Genomic DNA, 25,238 nt, shown 5'->3' with positions numbered 1-25,238 from the left:
ATGTATTGTATATGTGTGTGTGTGTGTGTGTGTGTGTGTGTGTGTGCATTAGGAGCTGAGAGTAAAGGTTTATATAATGTGATCAGCCATTCATTACATCGGACACATGTGGTCTGTGTGTCTAATCACATCTGAGTGAGGTTGAGTAAAAAATCTCTAGATTAATCTCAGTTGAGCAACAGAGAGACGTGTGCATGAAAACAAATCAACAAAGAGCCACTAGACAGTAAATACAGCAGGTTACTGTTATTGTAGTAATTGCTGCTTCAGGGGAAAATCTAATTCTGATGATTTTCCTATTCTAACACTTTATCATCACATACAACTCATTAATTGTATTTTTTTTAAAATACTTAATTTGATCGTTTAGTTAATTTCACGCATGTAGCATTACTGTTTCTAATTTCAACAACTCATGATGTAAAAAAACCCCCCCAAATCTTTAGTGTAAACACATTGAGGGGCTTTAGGTGTCATCCTGAAAGTGTTGATTGTAAAGACTTATTTTCATAATTTGTTCCCTTTTCCTCTTTTTTTTTTTTGGCATTTTTGCCTTTATTGTATAATGAAGTGGCAGACAGGAAACAAGGGGAGAAAGATTGGTATGACATACAACAAGCAAGCAAGCAAAGTTTATTTATATTTATATATAAAGCACCTTTCACAAACACCAATAACAAAGTTCTTCATAGTCAAAGAAATAAAATAAAATAAAATCAGAATAAATAAAAAACACCAGATAAAATATACAAGGAGAGCAGATAAAATGGACAAATTAAGATAAAATAGCGCAAACTACCCAAATGCCTGTCTGAACAAATGTGCTTTTAGCTGCTTTTTAAAAGAGTCTACATTATCCAAGGATCTTAAGCTTGTTGGAAAACTATGCCAAAGCATTGGGGCTGTTGACTGAAAAGCACGATCCCTCCGGGTCTTGAAATATGTACGAGGTACACTTAGAAAGCCCTGGGTGGAGGATCTAAGAGCTCGACTAGTGGTGAAGGGGTGCAGAAGGTCTGTAATGTACTGTGGAGCCATGTAGGGCTCTATAAGTGAGCACCAACATTTTAAAATGAATTCTAAAAATTTACTGGAAGCCAATGCAGAGAGATTAAAATATTTTGTTAAAAGCCTAGCAGCAGCATTTTGGACAGTTTGTAGGCGGTGTATGGAAGATTTATTAAGACAGGTAAAAAGAGAGTTACAGTAGTCCAAGCGTGATGAGATAAAAGCATCTATAACAAGCATCCCTGACTGGAATCAACCAAATTTTAGAACTTAAAGTCTTCCAGTTTCTTTGAAATGATACTACACTTTATTTGCAAAATTTTTAGAAAGTATTTGTTTGTACTTTTGTATATTTCAACCAAACACTTTTTTAAAGGTGCAGTATGTAGAATTTAGTGGCATTTAGCAGGATAGAATTGGCAGAAATGGAATATAATATTTATAAGTATGTTTTAATTAGTGTATAATCACTTGAAAATAAGAATCGTTGTGTTTTCGTTACCTTAGAATGAGACCTTTATATGTACATAAGGAGCAGATCCTCTTCCATGGAGTCTGCCATATTGCGCTGCCATGTTTATACAGTAGCCCAGAACGGACAAACCAAACGCTGGTTCTAGAGAGAGACTTTTTGGGTTTTTCATGAGTTTCGTGGCCACTGTAAGTTCTCCTACACACATGGAAGGTGAGGGGAGGGGTATTCGGTTGGTTGTGATCTGCAACCTCACTGCTAGATGCCACTAAATCCTGCACACTGGTCCTTTAATACAAAACATTTTTAAACAAAAGTTTTTAGAAATAGAAAAAGTACAATTCTTTCACTGTGAACATGAGAAATTCTTAGTTCAAAAACATAATTCACTGAGATCATCAGGTTAATATAAACACTGTTATAATATCAATAGTTGTTGAAATAATAAAAAGTTTTCACCCAATGACAGTCATGGCTGGATTAGCCTCCTGTGTGTCCCCGGGGCAAAAGTTTGTTGTTTGGCCCCTACGGACCCCCCAGTATACACGGTGGTACTATGGAGCTGAAATGATTAGTTGATTAGTCGACTGACAACAGATATTTGATAATTGATTATTTTTTAAGGAATACACCAAAAGTGTACTGGTAGCTTCTCAAATGTGAATATTTGTTAGTTTTTTTCTAGTTTTCCATGATAGTGAACTCAACATCTTTGGGTTTCTGACTGTTGATCAGACCAAACAAGTCATCTGAATATGTTAACTTGGGCTTCAGGGAATAATGATCTGAATCTTTCACTATTTTCTGACATTTCATAAACTGAACAATCAATCGATTATCAAAGAAAATAATTGTCAGACCTATTGATAATGAAAATAATTGTTGGTTGCAGCCTTACAACACTCCTGTGATGGACTAATACCACTTTGCCCTCTTTTTTTCTGTGTGGAGTTTGATAAAAGTACAACTTTATAACAAATCAGCTCAATATAAACTAAAACAATTAAAGTTTTTGACTTAGTCCTTTTTCAAGACCAAGAGGAGGACAAGTTGGAGGATCTATCATAGTTCATATTGTACATAAGTGCTGCAAATGTGTGATTAATCAGACTTCGTAGACCCAGATCATATGGAGTAAATCTGGATTTTTGGGGCTGCAGGGGGTCTGGTGATCCAGCCGTCCTCTTTGCATGTCTCACTAGTGACGTTTCTGCACATTCATCAGTTTATTGACTCATCCAATCAGCCGGTTGTTTGGAAGTTAGCCATTTTCCTCTCTCTGACCCGGGTAGCGCTAACGTCATCAACACACGTTTTCCTCCTGATGCAACGATGAAGCCGCAGGCAGCCCGACCAGTAATCTGCTAAATCAGGCCTGATCTGCGCAATAAAGCGATTTGGGGGGAGCAAAATTAGATGGATTGGCCAAACAATGCTACTCTCTGTTCTCTCTATAGCCTGAGCTGTAGGGCCAAGTTCAGGCTTTACAGAGCGAGAAAGAAAGAGGCTGAAGCACAAGGACAAAGACATTAAAGAGCCTCGGAGCGCAGCAGAATGTACAGCTCCACCTGCAGCTCCCCGTAGTGAAAGGAAGTCCTACACAAACCTCACATAGCCTAACAATGGGCAGCATGTGTTTCAGTCACCGGGATTTTGTCGGGAATGCTGGGAATCACCATTAAGAAGTTTTAATGGTGCTAAATGTCCTCTCGCTGTAGCGTCACGTTAAACTGAGAATATTGGGTCAGCCCACCTTCACTGCAGTGGATTTTGTAACCTTTTTGGACACGGTGCCATTAGATGATTTCAAATCCTGATCCAGTGTTTGTGACCGATGATCCAGAAATGTTTCCCAACACTAACAGAGCCTTTACTTCATCCATTAATGCTGCTGCTGATCTAGCAGTGGATCAAGTAGTGACGCCATAGTTGGGAGTTATTCGACTGCAACTAGCATGACCCTTAATGTGATCAGATATACAAAAATGAACATATGATAAAATAGTATTATTTTACTACATTACATCAACAGCTTCCTAGTTAAAAAAAGAAAAACATGATATAATTTGAGTTCCCTGATAAAAACTGGACCTTAGGTTTCTTTGTGCATCGTTTAGGCGAAATGCAAATGTAAGTAATGAATGTATACCTTACCTATCTTAAAAAACTGATCAACGTATTCATTATAATTCAACATTGAAATTATTCTAGTGTCACACTCTAGCCTCCATAAATTGTGATCAAACAAACATATTTTTTGGTGTTTGTCATCTGAAATATTAAAAGTATCCGGTGGAGTTTCTCAGTAAACATTCTTGCCAAAGCTTTCACACTATTCCACTGATCTACAGGTGTCAATGTTTAAGAAATGTCAACTTTTATAAATGTTTTTAAGGAAGGAGATGGATGTTTATTTTATTTCAAGGATATACTGTATACGATGCCTTTTGGTGAGTAACATTGAATCAGAACAGAAACTCCACAAAGCCCTTGAAAGTTCCTGAAGTATTTCTATCGTTTTAAATACCTTTTACTAAACATGCAACATTCAAAGTTCAGAAAGACATATTTAGTTATTTAACACTCAAAAGCCCAGCTGATCTATTTCATCAGGACTGTGAGTGCGGTTTGATCAGATTTCATTAACGATGCTGGCAGCATAAAGCAAACAACCCCACCAGTATGAAATATTTCCATCTAAGCTTTTTCATTTCCCGTTTTGAGTTTCGTATTTGATATTTCTCTTATCTTATTCCCATTGCCATTTTCAATTTCATCTTTACCATTTAAGCTTTTGCATTTTAAATTTCAATTATTTTATTATCATTTTACATTTTCAATTTCCTTTTTCTTGAGAAGTTTAATTATGGCCTAATCATTCCTAGTAGTGTAGTAAAATAATCTTTTTAAATCGTATCTCTTTTAATTTTCTATTTGGACTTTTAATTTTAATTATGACCAAAGATATCCTCCATACACCAGTCATCATCATTTTGATTCAAATATTGCTTAATCCTGATTGGTGCAATGTGATGCGTGACATCACCTTTTGCGAAAAGAGTCTCACCAACTTCAAAAGATCAGATAAAACAGAAAATACAGAAACTCTCTCATGCAAAATAACCAAACCTTTTCAAACTTTGTAAGGATATTGTGTTCATAAAGAATCCCATCGCTAATGTTAAGAAGCCAGTAAAAAAATAGGTTTTAAGGGCCTTTTTTAGTACGTTTGTGTCCAAAAACCTCAGTTATTGTTTTATCTCAGCAGCTAAAATTCACTTTCTTTACCTTGAGTTGCTCACAGTAGTGAACTGAAGTTAAAACAGAGCACAAGTGACATAAAAGACATACAAAAATAAAGAGAAAACACTGTGAAAGTCTCAGTTTTCATATTATTGTCACATTCATTCATAAAAAAAAAAAAAATCACACTGCCAGTGGTTTTATTGTATTGCATTTTATTATAGTGGTTTTAACATGATGCCATTTTATTAGGACATTTAAGAGCAGCTTACACTGAGAAGTCATAAAATACCACTGATACATTTACTGAATACACCGACATAGTTTATTGTTGCAATATAAAACACGTAAGGCCACATGGACGTAACTGTCCCATGTTTATATTTTTAAAACCCTTTTTCCATGTTGACACTGGAAACATTTTGAAAGCGTCAAAACTGCAACTTGAGCTATTTTAAGTGTACTCATTGCAGTCAATTGAGCATTTTTATTTTGTGTGTGTGTGTGTGTGTGTGAACGTAGAAATTTAAAAAAAAAAAAACTTAACTAAAAAATAAAGTTGTCTTTCCCAAAATAGCTGCATCTGTCTGTCATGAGATCAGTCTCACGTCCTAACCTGGTATCAGTTAAATTTCACTTTTCAAAATAAGAGCAGATACTTTTAAGAGAACTCCAAACGCTGCGCATTATAAATTAATAACCCCTCCAACTTAAGAGCACCAATGCTTTTCATGCTTTAATATAATCAAGTCTGTAACAACTAAACTGATGACCGACAACTCTGCGGTCAAATATCTGATATCACAGCATAAAATATGCTGCTAGAACTCCAACCATGTTTAACATGTTTAAAACTCAATAAATTAATAAGTGTTTTAATTCAAGCAATTCAAGTTATTTTCCCTTAAAGTGATACAGTACATCTTATCACACGCTCGCAAAAAAAAATACATATTTAGCATTTATTTCTTACAACACTTTATATTCCGTCTTGATTTACTGTCAAAATGTGTTTTACTCACATTATTTGTTATCAAAACCTCTCTGATGACTGATGACATCACCATGTAATAGTAGAGACCTTATTTTCCATCATGTTGAGGTATTTCACATTATGTCATTAATCCCCTCCTCTCATTGGCCGTCGGCTATGAGGTCGTGCGGCCAGTACTCGTCCTGCATGTAGTGGTTGGAGGCGGCGAAGCTGGGCTCGCGCGGCGCGTCGTCGTCTCTCAGCTTGTTCTGCAGCTCCTGCTCCCACTCGCCCTCCACCAGCTTGTAGAGGTCGAGGGCGGCCCGAGCGTCCTCCACCGAGCAGTGACCTCTCCTCCCGACCTGGGCAGAGAGAGAGACACAGACGGGGTTAGCGTGTTCAACCACGACTCAAACTGCTTTCAGATACTGAACACGGGCTACAAACACTGATGACACTGCAGTGGACATGTTATCAAAAGGAGAAAAAAAAAAAAACTCAGATACTGTTACAGTTATGAATTTTTAGTAATCAAGTCCTACAATTGTCTTCAATTTTTTACCCACTACAACCCGACCAATACTGGATTTTTGAGGCTGATATCAATATTGGATATGAGGGTAAAAATTAATAATAAAATCAGCATGCTCAGCCCAATATGTGAAGAAGGATGATAAATTATTAAAGCACACAGCACTCCAACTTTTAATATAAGTGTTAAAACAAACAATATATCAGCTGGTATTTATTTAATGAAAAAGATTTTTTTTGATATTTAGTTATTTAATAACTGTGACTAACATGTACTGAGCAGGACAGTTAAAAACTGTTAATCACTGCTCTCTGGTGGACAAACACAATGGTGAACCTATTTCTAAATTACATCACACATATCTTTAAAATGATGTAATGCAATTTCATGGTACTTTTCAGCCAACATACGTGCGGATAGATCTGTTATTGTTTGATATCAATCGATAAAACTGGCCGTGGCTTTGTATCACTTAGCCTATTAGCAATATTAGCAATTTGTGTTCTCAAACCCTCACAGGCGCTTTAAACACTTAATGCTGCTTTCAACAAAAGCAGACATCAGGGCTTATAGTTTATGACTTGTCACTAGTTACAAAAGCTTTGTTTGATCTAATGAGGCTTTTTTGTTGCAGGAAAATATTTTAAATGGTTAAAGACACCCTGCTGTTTGATTCTGAGACACTAAATCCTCACATGTGTTTGTGTTACAGATCTCTGTACATATTCTGCTTTAATCCATTACTGGTAAGAAGATAAATATACCATCGAAATGTGACCAGCAAATTTTGGGATGTACAAATTTAAATGGATAGTTGTCTACAAAAAAACAAGCATTTTTAAAATTTCTAGTGTATATAAAACCCCGTATTTAGTGTGTATATAAGGCTGAAGATGCTCCCGACACTCAGCAGATCTTACCTGTATCCTCCTGTTCAGCAGCTTATTGGCGAGGATCTTCAGGGAGGGGCAGCGTTCACGGGGAAAGCCGGCCAACCGGCTGAGGAAACGCGTCGTACAGGTGTCTCTGACCATGTGACTTGGATGGAGCATGTCCAACGCCTCAAAGTCATTGTAGATCGAGTGTCCCACGACCACTTTGCCCTCAAGTATGCTGAGGATCTACATGAGAGAAACAATGCGATGCAGATAAGAACAAACAATAAAAATTGGTCTTGATTATTTGTAAATGGTGCAAAGAAAATGTTTTAAAAAGGTGAAGTGAAGAAGCCTCACCTCCTCTCTGGCCTGAGCGAAGGGCGTGGCGTTGTGCAGGTGATGCCTCCGGATGCCGCTCCAGCGAGTCCTGAAGTCAGTGACGAGCTGACAAGGCCGAATGTATTTATCATACAGGACGTTGCCGTGGTAATCCAGGATGCTGCAGCGGGCCAGTTCACTGCGGCGCCCGCCGGGGCCCGTCCCCACCATCTCACAGTCCAACGCCACCACTGTGGTCGGACATGAGCTGAGGCACGGTGAACTTCTCCCGCTGGCCGGAGGACTGGCCTCGGAGCAGAAACCGCTGTCCACCTCCCAGCTGTCTCTGAGGGCTGTGACCAAGCTCTGCCGGTCAGATTTAGACACAGAAAGTCCAGCTTTAGATACATCGGTGCTCTTGTTTTCAGAGTTCAGAGTGTTTTGACTTTCCTGCTCTGTATCGCTTGATTTCATTTTTTTGATCAGTTTATTTGTATCCAGCGGTTCATTGTTGCTGTCAGTTCTTTTCCTCTTCATGTCAGCGATCATTATCTTCTGCTGGCGTTTCTTCTTGGCTCTTGCACTCTCCATGGCGCGGATCATCATGGGTTTTTTGCACAAATATCGGTAGTTGCTGAGAAGCCCCCACGAAGAAGCTTTAGTCCTTTTTGACGCCTCTGCCATTAGACACCAATGAAAGTTGCCTTGCAGTCATTTCTGAGGAAATAAAACAACACATGAGCACCTCCATGATTAATATTAGGAAAGGAATTCAGTAGATGATCCCTACTTCTCAAGATTTAATTTTAATTTTTTAAAAATCTTATACATTCATTCTGAAAAAAGGCAGCATTGTACCTTTAGTCACTCAGGCTGTTGCATAACTGCAGTTCTTATCTCACTGTAGGTGTGTGCAGATATGCTGGTGTAACATTTTACTATATACACACAGCGGTGAATCAGTCTCAATCCTGCCAATAATTTCCATTACCATGATTATTGTTTTAAGAGGACAACATGAACCTGCCTTCATTAGTAGTTTTATTATGTTTAGCCACGAGGAATTAGTTTTCTACTGGTCAAACAGACGCAGCAGGTAACACTTACTACAAAGTAATTCCAATCCAGAAATCAATCGATCTATTTCATCAAGACAAATCCATGAATATTATGAAAATATGAATAGGTGCGTAGAATCTAAGAGACACTGAGCTGCATTTCTACAGATTTCAAAAACTTTGAACAACCTGCTTTTGTTCACAGAGTTTTAACTGTTTTTGTTGTTTTGTTCTGTTATTTCTTATGCAGAGTCCAACACATCTGCAACATACAGACCAACTGCTCTGTGAATTAAATCTTAAGTGATCATGGTGCAAAGTCATTTAACTATATTTTAGCACTAAAAGTAGAAATTCAAGAATTTATATTGTGACAATATTGTAGGGATGACTATCGGTGCTTTCACAAAATATTTACGCAATGAGATTTTTGATAAATGATCATCAGTAATACGAATATAAGGACTAAGCGAGTAAAGACAATTAATAGAACAGTCTGGTAAGTTAAGAAAATTACATCACTTTACTGTATTGCAGCCTTTAAAACCAGGAAAAGACAACATTTATGCTATATCAGGATATTACGATCCAAAATCTAAGACAATATCTAGAAGAAATACTATATTATATTCCCTGTATGTAACAGCCCATATGATTAGACTGTAGAGGTCCTGCAGAAACACCACTGAGTTTCAGGGGATCAGATGATTGACAGCAACACATTACAACACACCAACTCTTAAGTAACTGTGTTCAGCCTCTTCTTGACCTCATGAATATAACAGTCAACTTATACAACTCATATATATATTTAAAAGTCAATTATGAAATTCTGGGAAACATCAAATGGGCATTATTCCGAGTTTTTTTCGTGTTAAGACAAAGGAACAGAAAAGCCACCAAACTCCATTCAAAATACTGTCAGTTTAATGTTTTTTTTAATAGTCGCCAGATATGTTTAACTTCTCGTAAAGCCTTGCTAATGTTTTTTTCATTTATCATTAGACTAGACAGACTCTAGTGGTAAATCTAACATACATTTAACTGTCTGTACGACAAATCAAAAGCTTGTCAACAGCTGATTAAACTACATACCTGCCTTTTGTTGAAAAGGCCGTGATGAACATTAGCAACAGCACCAGATATCGTTATAAAAGCTTAAGATTATTACAAAACACGTGTTTAACGGGCTGTAAATATATGCCGTATTTAATAATAGTAAATAAGGATTCAGAAAAGGCGGGTGACCACGTTGTATGTTGCGTTTAACTCTGTCAATAACCACCATCAGTTGTAAATGCGCGACATTTAAATGAAGTTTTGTTGTATCGATCTAGAAAATGATGCTAACGGAAGAAAACCACGTTACAGACTCTAAACATCATCCCTCAAATAAAATATCACGTCAGGTAAACGCTAGGAGGTTAACTTGTTTATGAATACTGACAAAAACCAGAAGAAAACTACAGAACATATAAAATATTGATTAGTTTTTACGTTACCTGCTTAACTGAAACAGCACGTGGACACTAAGGACTTGCCCGGACACGTATTTTCTTCTCTTCATCTGATTGGCTGATTCTAATCTTCGTCTGTTATTTGACAGGAAGTGAACAAATACCAGCGGAGTCGCCCCCTACTGGTGTGGAGCACAACTGCCTGCAGGAATTATGTGACACAACAGAAAAATAGATATATTTTTATACAGAATAATAGATAGATAGACAGACAGACAGACAGACAGACAGGTAGATAGATAGATAGATAGATAGATAGATAGATAGATAGATAGATAAGGCTGCAGTCTCTCAGTCCTGACATACAATTCAATTATCGAGGATGAAAACACAATAAAGCTAAAAGCTTATTTCCGTTGTGCTCCTCTAAGTTCACAGTAACAATATTTTCTTATTATACGCGGCTGCATAATAGGCTAAAATAAAAGAAATGCACCTCTTTACTAATTGAGTTTCATTCAGTGCCAATTAAAATATGTTTCTTCTAAAATTAGAATAAATGTATTCAAAGTCAGACAAATGACTTGTGTGTTTGTTTGTATGTTTTTTAATTTATGATTAATCAGTATTTTACACCGTTGAAAAAGGCTTTACTGAATTTAATAGTGACAGTAAGTGTCATACATCCACATGACCCAATTTATATGATGCGTGTTAGACAATTAAATTGATTATAGTCAATTGACACAAAATTAGTTGTCACCAATTTTGGATTACCTGCAACCAGTTCCAAATGGTTACATCTTCTGCTCAATCCTTGTTTTACATGATTATTTTTAATCTTTTTGGTCTGTCAGTTGGACAAGACAATAAATCTGGAGGCTCTGTGAATGTAGGTGTTGTTCACTATTTTCTAACATTTTATAGACTAAAATAATTATGAGTGAGTCAAAAAAAAGATAGACTAATCGATAAAGAAAATATATTTAGTTGCAGTCCTATACACGTCTATCAATCACTAAACTCAGTGTTGAAATGTCATGTAAATAAGTTTTCTCATTGAGAAGAAAATGTAACAGTGAATTTGAAACATGTTTTAAACAAAAGTTTTAAACTGAGGCTAGAAAGAAAAGAAAAAACAAAATCTGCAACAGTTTGACGTTGGCAGTGTGATAAAGAATTTACTTTGATGAATGAGATCATACAGTTTTGGTTTTGTGGGCCTTTTTATTTCACAATCCTTCCAAATGTACAAAAACAAAGACGTGTTACAAAAACAACAACAAAAAGAAAAAAAAAAAAAGAAAAAAAAAAAATAGAGGAATTCACCATAACCATAACCCCGTGTGACGCGACGACAACAACAAAACCAAAAGCGACAGATGACTGGAGACTGGTGTCAAACCAAAGTGCATCAGCCTGAGGTGTAGTAGACAGACCAGGGGAAATAAAAATCTCAATTTTCAAAAGCCGTCCCCCCTCTTCCCTAAAAATTTGTTTTTGTTTTTAAACATCGGGCAGGCCCTGGCCACCACTTCTCCTCCATCCACAGTATTCCCAGAGCAGCGGAGGACCTAAAGGGAGGGCCGCGTCTTTTTCGACTTGGCTTCAGAGCATTCGGTAGTTCACTAAGAGAGTGGAATATAATTTAGTTCTTTCTCTGCATGGATTTCCCCCTAATCCTCCTCCTGTTGCAGGTGGGGGGGAAGTTGAGTTCCAGTCTGGAGCTTTTATAGCTCTATTTTGCCGTCCTTCTTCTTCTTCTTCTTCTTGGACTCTTCCTGCACCACCAAGGGGTTGGAAGCCTCCCTCTTCAGGTAGGAGATGAAGTCGCTCACCTCGCGACCTCCCTGGAAACGAGAGAGAGTGAGACGGGACGATGAGCCCGGAGGGTACAAAACACATAAATTCACTTTGTTTTACCGATCGCTCGAGCTGACACTCACCTCGTATTTCTTTGGGCTCATCTTACGTCCGGCTGGGGCAAAGAAGATTGTGGGGAAACTGGAAAAAGAAAATTAACATAATTAGTATATCATAAGATCAGACACAAGCCACTCCTTTAAAAAAAAAAACATAATCAGTGTCTAAGATGCACAAAAAAACAGAAAACATGATTTTACATCACAAATTTCCAGACCCACTTATGGCATAAATCTCAAGACCTGACATGACAAGTTTATTAGGTAACAACTGTCTGTCATTAATGAAGAGCATAAAGGTCCACTTTTATTTAAATATCTTGTGATCCATTTACATTTATTTATTTGGAAAATGCTTTTGTCCAAAGTAACATACAAACGAGGAACAATCCAACCGACAGGAGAAGTCATTCAGAGTAAAAGCCTCGATATTTAGTTAAGTGTCCAAAGCCTTGCAGGTGCTTGAAGTAAAATTTAAACGCCAAGGACAAAACCTTTTTGTAAATGAGAGTGAGAGAGTCTGGGAAGGATGGAGAGATGGAGAAAGAGCATATTAGGCGAGTAAGTACTCTCAGAAGAGGTTGGTCTTCAAGCGATATTTGAAATCAGAGATATCAAGTTCGGCAGCTCGTTCCACCACTGAGGGACCAGACAGGAGAAGAGTTTGGGCTGAGATTTCCTGCCTCACAGTGACAGCAGGACTAGTTGTTCATTTACAGATCGTAGGGAACTGAGAAGGTGTACAACCTGAATGAGTGAGTTCAGGTAGGTGGGTGCTGTGTGCTAGTGGTGAATGTTAGTGACTTGGACTTCATGTGAGCAGCAGCAGGGAACCAGTGCAGAGAAATGAGAAGTGAAGCGACATGAGCTGTTTTTTGGCTTATTGAAGACCAGATGTGCTGCTGCAGTAAAGTGAATAAATCCAGTGGAAAATGTTTAAAATCTGTTCTGTATCAAAGCAAATCTCCACCCAGGCACACTGTCAAATTTTGGTGCTATATTTTAATAAAAAATATTTATCTTTTGAAGTATTCAATTTCTCAAAACATAACCTTTAAAGGCTTCTCGAGGCACGGAGGAACCTAAGTTATTACATTTATTCATGACTCACCCGCTGACTTCATAGGGAGATGGCACATCGTTGGCTGTGGCATCCATCTTGGCAATGACAATGTTGGGATCGCTGGCCAGCTTTAGGAGCAAAGAAGAAGAAAGTGTTAACCGTTTGTCAACTTGTTTACAAAATGTATACTTCCACCTGCACGAGGAAATGCATACAAGCTACACAACAGTCAATCGAACTAATGACTTTACGCTAGAATTAACTAGTTATAGAACTATTCCATTTATATTCCACTACTCAACCTCAAACTATTTGTCACTTTAATGTTGTTTAACCTCGTCTCTTTTAGTAAGTGGTAAATATCGAAATATGTCACCTTCTCTCCCAGCTCGTTGTATTTGGGCTCCAGGTTCTTGCAGTGTCCGCACCACGGAGCGTAGAACTCGATCAGCGCGTCTTTGCTGTCGTCGTTGACGATGGAGTCGAAGTTCTCAGCGACCACAACCTGACGACAGAGACGGACGTTACAACTCAAGTCACTGTGGATTAATGAGCAGCTTTTTCTGAACTAAATGCTTCAATTTATCCGTGATATTTTAGCTAATATCGCCAAAAAAAATCCAGTTTCTAGATACATCGCTTTAACTGCCCGTGTTATTTTCACAACTATTCAAATCTGCATTATTACACCTAATTGTGGTGATTGTACTTTGTTTTTTGTGAGTACTTGTTTACTCTGAATGCTATGAGCTAGTTTTTGCTTAAGTTTGCTTAAGTAATTCAGCATTTCAGCATGATTTATACCAGTGACAAGTCCTAACAACTCCAAATGTAACAGTCTAACTCCTGAGTATATTTTACTCTGGGTAAGTGAAGGCAGTACAAGATCCAACTGAAAAGTCATGAAGGATTTGTATATATACACACACACACACACGCTTCATTTCATAAAACTAGTGTCATCACTTTTTACATCAACATTACGCATAAGTGGAAACAAAGCAGCAGCAACATCCAAAAACATTTTCTCTGGATGTCGAAAGATCACAATTAGAATAAACATACAACACACAACCCGACCACACAGCGTTTCATCTCACCTTGACGGGTCCGTCGTTGTTCTCTGGGATGGGCTCTGATTTGAGGTAACGCTTCAACTTGCCGTCAAAGTAGCTCTGCAGGAAACGCTCGAGAGCTTTTCCATCACGACTGTTGCAAGAACAAAAGACGTTTAAGGCATCAGCGGGGAAATTAAACAATCAGCAAGTTTACACTCGCTCTTCACATGTAATGAGTTCTGTTGCTGTTTTTATATTAACTGTCATCTCGTCTCTTCTACAGATCTGTCTGATAGCATCTAAGACAACATCTACTTCCTGTCGCATCAGCACGACATTAAAAAAGTCACAGCTGTGTCTCACATTATGCAACATTTTAAAGTCAGCTAGCCAGTTAGAGGGAGGGTGTGCGTATAATTAAACTGTTCATCATGTGTATGCCGTACGGTAAGAGTAAAGCAACATGTGTTCACTTACGAGAACTCCTCAGACATGACGTATTTGTCTCCCTTGGCGGAGCGGATGGCCACCACAGGCAGTTCTCCGGAGCTTGCGTCCAGGCCGAACTCAGACAGATCGTGGCCGAACATGTTCTTGTTGGCCACAGCGAAGTTCAGCTTCTTGCCCTGATCCAGGAAGCTCTTAGCCACCTTCATCACCCTGTAAAAATGTTATGTTTGGTTTATTTTAAAATGTCTTGCATCCTTTTGAAAATAACATAAAAAAGGTGCGAAAATGTGGCATTTATGTAACATAAAAACAGACTATGAGGAAGAGAAGAGAAACAAGTTCGCTCAAGTATTTGCGGCGGTGCAAAAAGTGAAAAACAAGTGTTGCTTTCATTCCAATAATTCTTCTTAGAGCCTGACACAGCTAGTCCTGTGTGTAGAAAAACCACAACTACGATCTGACAGTTGAGCTGAAGCTGAGAGAGAGAGAGAGAGAGAGAGAGAGAGAGTGGTGCTGAGGAAAGAACAGTCCGAGGGCGAGTTGAGAGACTCTTACCTGTTCCTCCAGTAGTTGGAGCCTTTGGGGTTTTTGTCATAATCAACATCGTAATAAGCCACCAGCAGGTCTTTTCCCTTCAGCTGGTCTTTGTTGTCGTCCGTCATGTGGGGGCAGATTCCAAAGCTGAGTTGAAGAAAGGAAGCAAAAAAAATGGATCAATTTACAGAGAAATTTAAACCGACGGGCTTTCAGTTGTGAACGTACAGTCACATAACCCACTAAAACTGTGGTTTACAGAGTGAAACGATCCACAGAACAACTGAAAACCTTCAGTATGTTTTATCTGATCACAACAACAATCAAACTGGTTGAACCATGTAGACAAACTGAAACACACATGCAGAGAGGTGAAGCGGGAGGAAGAAAGTGAAAGTAAAACATGATGCAGCCAAACATAAAATAACTGGGGAATGTTCTAGTAAATAATGTTATCTTGAGACATGGAAACCCGCCAGCAAACTCTGTCACATGACTGTTAGTGAGAACACTGGTAAACCACATGATGATTAGACGCGGGTATAAATAGTGTAATCTTTTCAGTTTCCGTTTATTAGTACTTGAAGGTGTAAATCAAACTAGATAGTCATGAAATGCTCTCTTAAATGAACGAAATGTAAAAGTAACTGCACTCATCACTTCCTGGGGAAAATATACACAAAATACTGCAAAGTGAATATAATGTTTGCCATTAATTTTATAATAATAAATTAGACGTAGAATGAGACGAATCTAAGTCTGGTGGGGCGCCTGGGTGAAAAAAATTACACAGGAAACAAGATGCTAACGAGCTTCACATGAACAAAGTCGCGCTCTGCTGAGAACTTTATCCACTAAAACAATCAGGTGTAAATGAGGAAGGCTAACAGGCTCGCTAGTCTGCACAGTATCAGTCTGTCTCTTCATGATGCTCTGAAAAGACTGCAAACCACACAAGTGTTATCTTTCTGTTTCAAAAAAATGGAGACCGTTATCACCTTAGCCTCCAAAACATAATGAAAACAGATTATCAAGCCCAGTATTTGTTAACCACAAGCACCAAATACCACCAGTAACAGCCAAAACGTATGTATGATTAATATCCACACTTTTAAAATTGAGTGAGAGCTTCCCGTGTTTGCAGAGCGGACTCATCACCTCCTACACGAGGTCCTGTTGGCGCTGAGCCACACATGTAAATATGTACTTTTACTAGGACAGAAGATGTTACCTCTACCAACAAGAGGAACTCTTGCTAAATGTTTTGTGCTTTGCAAATATCATGAGCCATCATCTCTGCTGCCTCACTGGGGAGAATCGTATCGGAACGTGAGGCGACAGAGCGTGGAGGGAGAAAATCAACGCTTACATGTTGTCCTGGATGAACCTCTTGATTTTACTGCTGGTGAATTTGTCCTCGCTGAATTTGACGGAGCTGTCCTCGAACTTATTGTTGAGTCTAGGTGGGCGGAACAGGACGACTCCCCTGTGAACCAACAAAAAGGAAAGATCACTTTAGCACCTGGAAGGAACCGCTGAATGAACTGTAGCTATGTTACTGATATAACTCGTTCAGCACTTATGTGAGGAAGGAGGTGATTTTTAGGCCAAATGTAGAAAGAGCTACTCACTCTCCCTCAATGCCGTGCGCCTGGAGGAGAGCTTCGGAGTTGGTGTGGGCGAAGCGGTAGTTGTCCCTCAAGGCGCTGGCTGCCTTCAGGAACTCTGCCTGTGCTGTGCTCTTGTCATCAGCAAAGAATCCTGAGAAAAGATGAATCATATTCAGATGAGGATGCAATAACCGCAGTGTCATTGTTTCCTAACTTCAATTACTTTACCTGCCAAAAACTAGATCACAAGGATTGATCTGCAACTGATATTCTCCCGAAGTGGCTTCAAGTTCATTTTCTGCGTTTATCAATGTTTCAGCTGAGATACCAGGTTTAACAGCCGCTTTGACTGTTGGAGGAGAAGGCAGTGACTGAAAAACCACTCACCAACAACACTTGCGTCTTGATCTCCGATGTACTTTGCCAACTCTGCCTCAGACTTGACCTCCACAGAAGCGGGGCCAGCTTGTTTCTTAAGGAAGCTGACGATCCCATCTACAGAGAGCAAGAGGAAAGCAGAATAAGAGAGAGAGAGGGAAAGAAAACACGGAGATGACCACATGTTAATCTAAATAGGAAGATGTAAGAAGTATTTTTACAGGTGTAACAAACTAAATCACATCAGAGCCACAAACCTGCAGTTCTGGGACCATCGTAGGGACCAGATTCCTCTCCGTCCCTGAAGATCTTCAGGGTTGGGTAGCCACTGACACCATATTTGCTGCAAGTGTTGCTGTTGGATGTGCAGTCAACCTGTGGGGAAAGTAAAACATTCACTGTCTGACGAGGTGCAGAGTACAACAGTACACAGTTCAGAAAACTACACTCACGTGGACAAAGTTAAACTGTATTATGCAATACCTTGGCCAGAGAGACGATGCCTTTCAGACGTGTGGCTGCTGCCTCGTACTCAGGTGCTAGCCGTTTACAATGGCCACACCTACAGAGAAGAGGATATGAATCAGTCAGACAGAAGTACAAGTCACACTTCAGCTTTGTGTTCAGGTGTCAGATCGGCACAAATCCTCAGAGAGATCTAGTGACTTCCTACTGCGGAATATGATACCTCTGAAGTAAATCATTGCTTTTTAATTGCACAATAAGTTTAACTGTTAAGGGGGAAAGGATTTACTTTTCTCAACTTATATACATATTTTAATTATAATATAATATAGTTAATATTGATTATAATCATAGTATGTATATAATTTTGCCCTTAAATTGTAATTGTTTCTTTTATATACCTCATTGTTTTTGTATTTTGACTCATGTCAAGTGGCTGCCTTAACACTTAAATTTCCCTCTGGGATTAATAAAGTGCTCTATTTATCTATCCATCTAAGCTAACCAACATACATTTTCTTGATATTTCGATAAAAATACTATAAATTAAATTTTCAATAGAGTTGGATTAAAGGAAAATCAATGTACTGTTTGAACTAGTTTTTGAAAACCAAGAAGTGTAAATTTGCTTTTATGAATATGAAATTTAGCCAGTAAAATTAAAAGATTTGTAATGTCTAGATGATAATTGTCTTCTAGTTCTCCAAACAGTAGGTTTCCAAAAAAAAAAAAAAAAAAGATAAAACATTTTCATTAACATGGCTGTTGATAAAGATACACGTCATTCCAAATAACGTTAAACTATAGGAGGAGCAGAAAGGAAAACACACCATTATAAAATAATTTTATAACAGGATGACACCTCCTGATAGATATAAGTAGCATCCTGCTTCACTTCTGTTACATTCAAGTTTGGCACATTGGAATCTACGTAACTGTTCATCCCGACCAATCAGAGGTGGACACCAAAACTTGCCTGGCCAATAAGAACGTTACAACGGCGAAAGGACACGCCCCTAACTTCCTCATATTAACCTCATTCGTACTTAGGTAGTTTCCATTGGAAATGATTCAACAGTGCATTTAAAAACACACATTATGACTAATTATTTTAAGTTTTTACAATTCAATGTTCACTGTCAAACTGCAGCCGCTCTTAAAGTAAGAAATCCACCGCTGCAGCTAGCTCTACCCTTCCGCTTCTTGCTAACATGCTAACTTAACGTTTGGTCACCAGCCAATAAACCTATTGATCCAGTTAATGTTAAGGATTTAATGGAGACGCAGTTTGCAGTTTATGCAACAAATACATAGTTATGAATGCGTTCACAGCGTTAAAAGTTCTGCTAGTCAACGCAAGTTAGCTGATCGTTAAGCCACAAAGCAAGCAGCTAAGCTAGCGTCATCTTTGCAGACAGGTTAACAGCTGAAATACTCAAATACTATTTTTTAAATAAAGAAAAAGACTCACCAAGGGGCAAAAAACTCCACAAGAATGATCTCATGATCTCCAATTTTGCTTTCGAAATCATCATCCGTGTAGTCGAGCACATCACTGGCCCGGGAGAAGCCGGCGAGCGCGGCCAGAAAGATCAGCCTCAGCATGGCTCACCGCGCTGGATAAAAGTCTCCCTCCGCTGTTTGTTCAACTACTGAAAGAGTTTAAATTGCAGGTCGTGTCCGTGGAAGCCCCCTCTCTCTCTCTCTCTGAGTGTGTGCCTCTTCCACGCTCCTCGGACGACAGGGCCAAATGCAAGAGAGTCGATAGAGAAAGAGAAAGGGACGCAGGCAGCGGGACCTCTCCTAACCACAGTGTGGCAGCCTCCCATTGGACCGGCACACGCGTCACTCCGCTTCAGTCAGCCAATGAAAAGCGAGCACACTAGACCTCATCGTTTAAGGACCAATCAGGATTTGACAAAAATCAAAACTCCTCTCTCACACGTTCATTGCTCGAATTCACTGCTTTTAAAGGATAGGTTCACAGTTTTTCAAGTTTGCCGAAAACAACAGTAAAGTGGCCAAATGAACATTTAAATTTATTGCGGTAATCATTCTTCCTGTTCATACTGACCATTATGCATTATCATAATGCACTTACAGTGTAATCGGAATTAGCTTTATTGGCCAAGTACACGTACAAGGAATTTGGCTTTCCATGTACTTAGACACAACAATCTTCGGAGAGATACACATACAAAGATGATTAAACAGAAACATATCACTATTATGTATAAGCAAATGGCTGAAAAAATACATACATATAGAAACAACAAGTGGACAACAACATACATTGTCTATATACAGGAGAAACTGTTTCTGTAAACTGGACAAATAGTGCAATAATGTGATGAGTGCAAACAGTGCTTAAATAAATACTGAATGGTTAAAAAAGTGATACGTTACTTTATATACATACAGTACAGTAGGTGGTTATGTACAGTATATAAAACCTGCTCAAATATACAGTAATGAATGAAATGTATACATGTTATTGCACATTTTGTATTTTAAACTAAAATAAATATATATATAATTTGTAGGTACAGTGGGTATTACAGTGTTGCAGGGTTATTGCACAGTGACAGTGAGTTAACTGTTCATAAGTGTGACAGTGAGGGGAAGAAACTCTTCCTGTGTCTGATAGTTTTGGCGTACAGTGTTCTGTGGCGCCTACCAGAGGGGAGAAGTTGGAACAGCTTATGTCAGTGATGAGGGCCCTAAATCCAAAAGCCTCCTTCTGTGCAAAAATGTATTTAAAAGTTTATCTGAAGTTAATATGAAGCTTCAGCCGTCAAAATTAATCAAATCAAGTAGATATCTTTCAACATTACAGTCTTTTTAGTGCCAAAGTTCCTCTTTTTGTTACTATATTTCCACCGCAGCAAATACAAAGAGGGAATTTGATGCTAAAAAGACTGTAAATGTGGCAGATATCCATTTGATATGACTAACTCAGACTGCTGAAGCCTCATATAAGCTTCAGATACACTTTTAAATGTGTTTCCGCACAAAATGACTGCATGGACACACTGTGGATTTTGTCCCCCATCACTTACATTGAAAGCACATTTGAAGGGGATTAGATTATTATTAAGCATCAGTGTGTGAGCAACATGTTACTGTTGTAGCTGCTGGAGGTGGAGCTAGTTTGAACTACTTTATATACAGTTAGCTAGTTCAGTCCAGTGGTTCCCAACCTAGGGGTCAGGCCCCTCCAAAGGGTCACCAGATAAATCTGAGGGGTCGTGAGATGATTAATGAGAGAGGAAAGAAGAAACAACAAAGTTCTGATACACAAATCTGCTTTCAGTTTTTGGACTTTTTCTCAGATCTTTGATTTTTGGTGAAATATTGGATCATTTGAACATTTATTGAAATGAAACCATGTGAGAAGTTTAGAGGGAAAAATCACTATTTGGTGGAGCTGTTAACAACTCATAGACATCTGAAATGTGACCCCGACAACACGCTGCTTTTTGTAAGATGTCAAAAGCCAAAAAGGTTGGAAACCACTGATTTTATCTTTAACAATGTGTTGTATTTTAAAAGCTTGTTATATTATCCATTGTGTCAAATCTTCACCTGAAAAGCAACCAAAGCTGTTAAATAAATGTAACGGAGTAGAAAGTACAATATTTCCCCCTGAAATGTAGTGGAGTGGAAGTATAAAGGGGCATCAAATGGAAATACTCAAGTAAAGTACAAATACCTCAAAATCGTATTTAAGTACAGTACTTGAGTAAATGTACTTTGTTACTTTCCATCACTGAAGTAGAGTAAGGTAAAGCTATATGTACCCAAGGAACAAATTGTCTTTCTTTCCAGTCACAGGTGAGACTATAAATATAAATCATCACCTGTAAAACAAAATTAAAACATATGTTGGTGAAACTGAGCATCGACTAAAGACAAAAAACAGAATCACTGAACACAGGAGCTCCATCAAAATGGGAGGTAGAAAACACCCGGTTGCCAGACATTTCTGAAAAGCCAAACATCTTTGATGGACTTTTCCTTTATTAGTATTAATAAGATCAATTTGGGTCCCAGAGGGGGGGGCATTAACTTTCTTAGGAAACTAAAAGAGGCTTTCAGTCTCGGATTTTTACACCCTAGTGGGAATGAATGAAGCATTAGAGTTTTTCATAGTATTTTTTACAATTAAAGGTTTTGTTTTTTTTATTTTCTTAGAAGTTTTAAACACTCACAAAGGTTTTAAATCATATCCTTATTTTTGTGATGATATTTTGTGACTGTGAGATGTGAGTTTCAGCTTTCTTAATGAAGGCCCTGCTCCAAAACACCTTTATGAAATAAAGACAATGTTTTTTTTTTTAATTACAGTTTTACTCTCAGGTATCAGTCAACAATGATGAATCCTGAAAAGTACAGGAATGAATAAAAACAAAAATAAACAGAGCAAAAGGTACACAAAGCTTAATTCCAAAATCTCCATCGTCATCTTCACTAAAACCATCTAGTCCATGTCAACCACGTCAAGGATGACGTGTGGTCTTGGATGTGAAAAGAGTCCAGGTGACCACCACATCATATCGCCAACCAACCAACTCAATAAATGTCTATATCAACATCAATAACATCACTCCAAGTCTAACATCCAGAAAAACAAATTATAAAAAGTTACATGCAAATATTAAATTGGATGATAATAACTTCCAAGTTTCTCAAAAGCCATAATTTTCAGAAAGTCATAAACCTTCTTATTTTTAAGTGCAAAGGTAAGTTATTGTGATTCCTAAAGCCTGAAACAACAAATATCCATATTGGTATTAAACATCAGTAACACCAGCCCCAGTCTGGTGGTTATAAGTTCCCCAACCCCAATCTTCAAAGCCTTGTATTGGCAAAATGGTAACAATTCTTATAATTCATAGTTCTGATGTAACAATCCCAAGAGCTCTTAAAATAATTACAACCTTGGCTCAGACATCAGAGGAAAGGTTAAACATGTGGATCTGCAGGTTTCTGTGTGATACCTACCTGCTGTGGAAAAACTAAGCCCCCAAGATTTAGTGTGCTGGAGCCATCAGTGATATAACAAACGTTGAGTTTGTTTTTTATTCTGTTCATTTTCCTTGATCCACCAACAATCGCCTTGTTTCCACCAAAAGTTCCAGGTACTTTGGACCCAGAGGAACTAATCTCAGGGGCTAAACTTGGGACTTTAAAGTCCCTGTAGTGCAGTCCTGTTTGCTTTTCCGCTGCATCTGAGGAGCCAGGTAGATCATGCAAATTAGACCCATGAGAAATTTAAAAATGATGGCAGCATTTAGAGACGCAGTATTAACACATGAGGAAACACAACACAGATTTGTCCTCTTCTGTTTCTTTACTGCTGCATAAGTACGAGCGTCTGTCTCCACAGTATAACATCTGTTGAGTGTTTGATGGTTATTTATTTCTGCTCTATAATGTAACGACCGTGAAACAATCAGAAAATAACATTTTATTTCTCTCATTCATGGGCTTTGTTCTCTCTACCGCCGCTCCCTCTCTCTTCTCTTGTCTTGCTCTCTGGACATTGTGTCCATCAGGGGAACATTTCTCAGTGGGATGACATGATTTAAAACATATGAGAGCAATGAAATAACAGTTAGATTGAAATTATTCTGCTCAGGTGGATGGACTTTTATCCCAAAGTACCTCACGCAGGTTATTTTTCTTGTTTTTACTTCATATTATTCATCACATACAAACAGAATAAATAACAAAGAAACTCCCTTGAGGCTCAGTGACAGTCACAGTCAGTATGTGATAAACATTTTCCTCCTTTACAAAGTTGCAGGTGTCTTATCGAGCCAGCAGAGGGGGCTCTCTGACAGCCCGCATCACTCCAGTATCACTGTACTCTCTCCATAATCAGATGTTAGTTTCAACAAGTATTCATAGTATTTTATTAATTCAAATGAGCCGTTTTATTGAGTATGTTTCACTTTAAAGGTATTCCAACATAAATCCTCATTTATTTCAGAGTATCTGCGTTCAGAAAATATGCTGTCATACAGTATTTTCTGTATTTATGATTCATAGGAAAATATGTACTTCTGTATTTATGATTCACATAGGAAAATATGTACTTCTAGGTGGTGCACATCAAGAATATCACAATGTCATATTTAAACGTGTAGTATAAGGAACTTATAATAAGTTATATTGGGCATTATCTGCCTGCACTGTTAACCTTCTCAGAAACAGTGCAGAGCAGGAAAATCACATTCTGCATCCAGTTTTTCTTAAGTTAAAGGTTTACATGATCATTTATGTAATGGTGAACTTTCTCGACTCTCTAATACCACTGAAGCCCCACTGTTTAATGTAAAAACATGTCTTCATCACATGTATTCATTTGGCAGGCACTTTTGTTCAAAGAGACATACTGTACAAACCTTGATTCCTAAACAGACCTGCTTCTTTCAGTAACTCTCCTCATCTCTGTGGCTCAGACTCAAAGATCCACGGCTGACTGGCGAGTTGTGCTAATCCTTTAAAGCAGTGCTGCCTTTCTTCCAGACCAGCCACCGTTTACTGTAAACCTACCGCTGAGTTATAGATGGCAGAATTAGACAGAAATAATTTAGGGATCAAATGAGGTTACAGTATCCGCTTGAGTAGAAGACTAGGGCTGACGGTCGGTGTCAGTGGAGCTGTGATGAAAGTGTGTTTGTGTGTGCGGGGAGGGAGGGGTGTCCAGAAACACAGACTAATAACTGCACCACACAGCAAATTTGTAAAACATCTGCGCTGTTTCAAGGTCAGTGATCGGAGACTCACTGACATCTCAGCATAGCTCATACGCACATTACACTAAATACTGTGTGATCCAAAGTATTTTCATCACCATTTAGTCACTATTTTATCCAAGCGACCTGTATTTTTTTTGTATTTGGCTGTGAGCTCTGCAGCACTCTGCTACACTGTAGGGATTTGTTTTCTGTTACCCACAAAGCCCCTTCCCTCCCCCATCAGAGCCCCAATTGCCTCTGAGAAGTAGTTGCCACAGCAACCAACTTGCTCCTCAGCCATATCTGGAACAAGGAGGAGGAGAGAAGAGGAGAGGTCTGCAGCATTATGCCTGCGACATGTTCTGAGGGAGGGAGAGGATGCGTGTGTGTGTGTGTGTGTGTGTGTATTCAGGACGTCAGAACCTTTCTCCAAATCCTCGAGAAGAGAGAAACAGCATGCCTTGCAAACGCCAACACTTGACATCTCAGCTGCGTCTTCACAGAACACTGAGCGCCTTGTTGTCCTGTCGACGTCCAGACCACAACACTGGAAAAATTGTTGTCCATTTCATCACTGGAGACAATAAACGCCCATTCATTCACAATGGGACAAAGCACTTGTTACACACTTCCTGGACTGCACAGAAAACACTGACATCTTTGCACTTGCTTTCAACTAAAAAACAGACACATTTTAAAGTTTGTAAAACTGCAGATGATGTGGCATAAAAAATTAATTTAGCATATTTTTTGCTGTTCTTGTGATCAAATTAACTTGTGCCTGTACAGATTGCCTTATAAAGGGATCCTAAAAAAAATTGTAGTTTAAGAAATTGAGTCATTTTCCGGATTTGAAGGCTAAGTGTGAAAACAAGAACACTGTGTTTCAGGCATAATACATTTTCGTTATGCCTCTGACTTAACATTGTCACATGACACTATGCAGACACACTGATTGCAATCATGCTCCTCCAGCTCGGTCACCGTGGTTACTTCAAGCTTGGTGCTTCAGGCTCGAGCAAAATCCACTTGAATACTAAAGAATTAAAGGTTCACAGTTTTTCCAAGTCTGC

The 25,238-nt window shown here is 38.5% G+C and overlaps 2 protein-coding genes across 2 annotated transcripts; both read right to left on the bottom strand.

Annotated features, from left to right (window-relative positions):
• Positions 1 to 5,222: 5,222 nt before the first annotated feature.
• On the bottom strand, positions 5,223 to 10,092 carry isg20 (interferon stimulated exonuclease gene). Its single transcript, XM_042412078.1, has 4 exons — positions 9,985 to 10,092; positions 7,464 to 8,141; positions 7,149 to 7,349; positions 5,223 to 6,058 (listed from the first exon to the last, which is right to left on the bottom strand). Exons 2-4 carry the CDS (start codon positions 8,106 to 8,108, stop codon positions 5,858 to 5,860), a joined length of 1,047 nt encoding a protein of 348 aa, XP_042268012.1. The 5' UTR covers positions 8,109 to 8,141; positions 9,985 to 10,092; the 3' UTR covers positions 5,223 to 5,857.
• Positions 10,093 to 11,204: 1,112 nt separating this feature from the next.
• pdia3 (protein disulfide isomerase family A, member 3) lies at positions 11,205 to 19,215 on the bottom strand. Its single transcript, XM_042412076.1, has 13 exons — positions 18,891 to 19,215; positions 17,438 to 17,516; positions 17,212 to 17,329; positions 16,964 to 17,071; positions 16,598 to 16,727; positions 16,336 to 16,452; positions 14,988 to 15,113; positions 14,460 to 14,642; positions 14,025 to 14,133; positions 13,301 to 13,429; positions 12,973 to 13,052; positions 11,886 to 11,943; positions 11,205 to 11,789 (listed from the first exon to the last, which is right to left on the bottom strand). Exons 1-13 carry the CDS (start codon positions 19,022 to 19,024, stop codon positions 11,670 to 11,672), a joined length of 1,491 nt encoding a protein of 496 aa, XP_042268010.1. The 5' UTR covers positions 19,025 to 19,215; the 3' UTR covers positions 11,205 to 11,669.
• Between the last annotated feature and the right edge of the window lie 6,023 nt (positions 19,216 to 25,238).

This window comes from Thunnus maccoyii, chromosome 5 (assembly GCF_910596095.1).
Source record: "Thunnus maccoyii chromosome 5, fThuMac1.1, whole genome shotgun sequence".
Taxonomy (NCBI): Eukaryota; Metazoa; Chordata; class Actinopteri; order Scombriformes; family Scombridae; genus Thunnus; species Thunnus maccoyii.
This window is presented reverse-complemented; position numbering and strand designations above follow the sequence as displayed.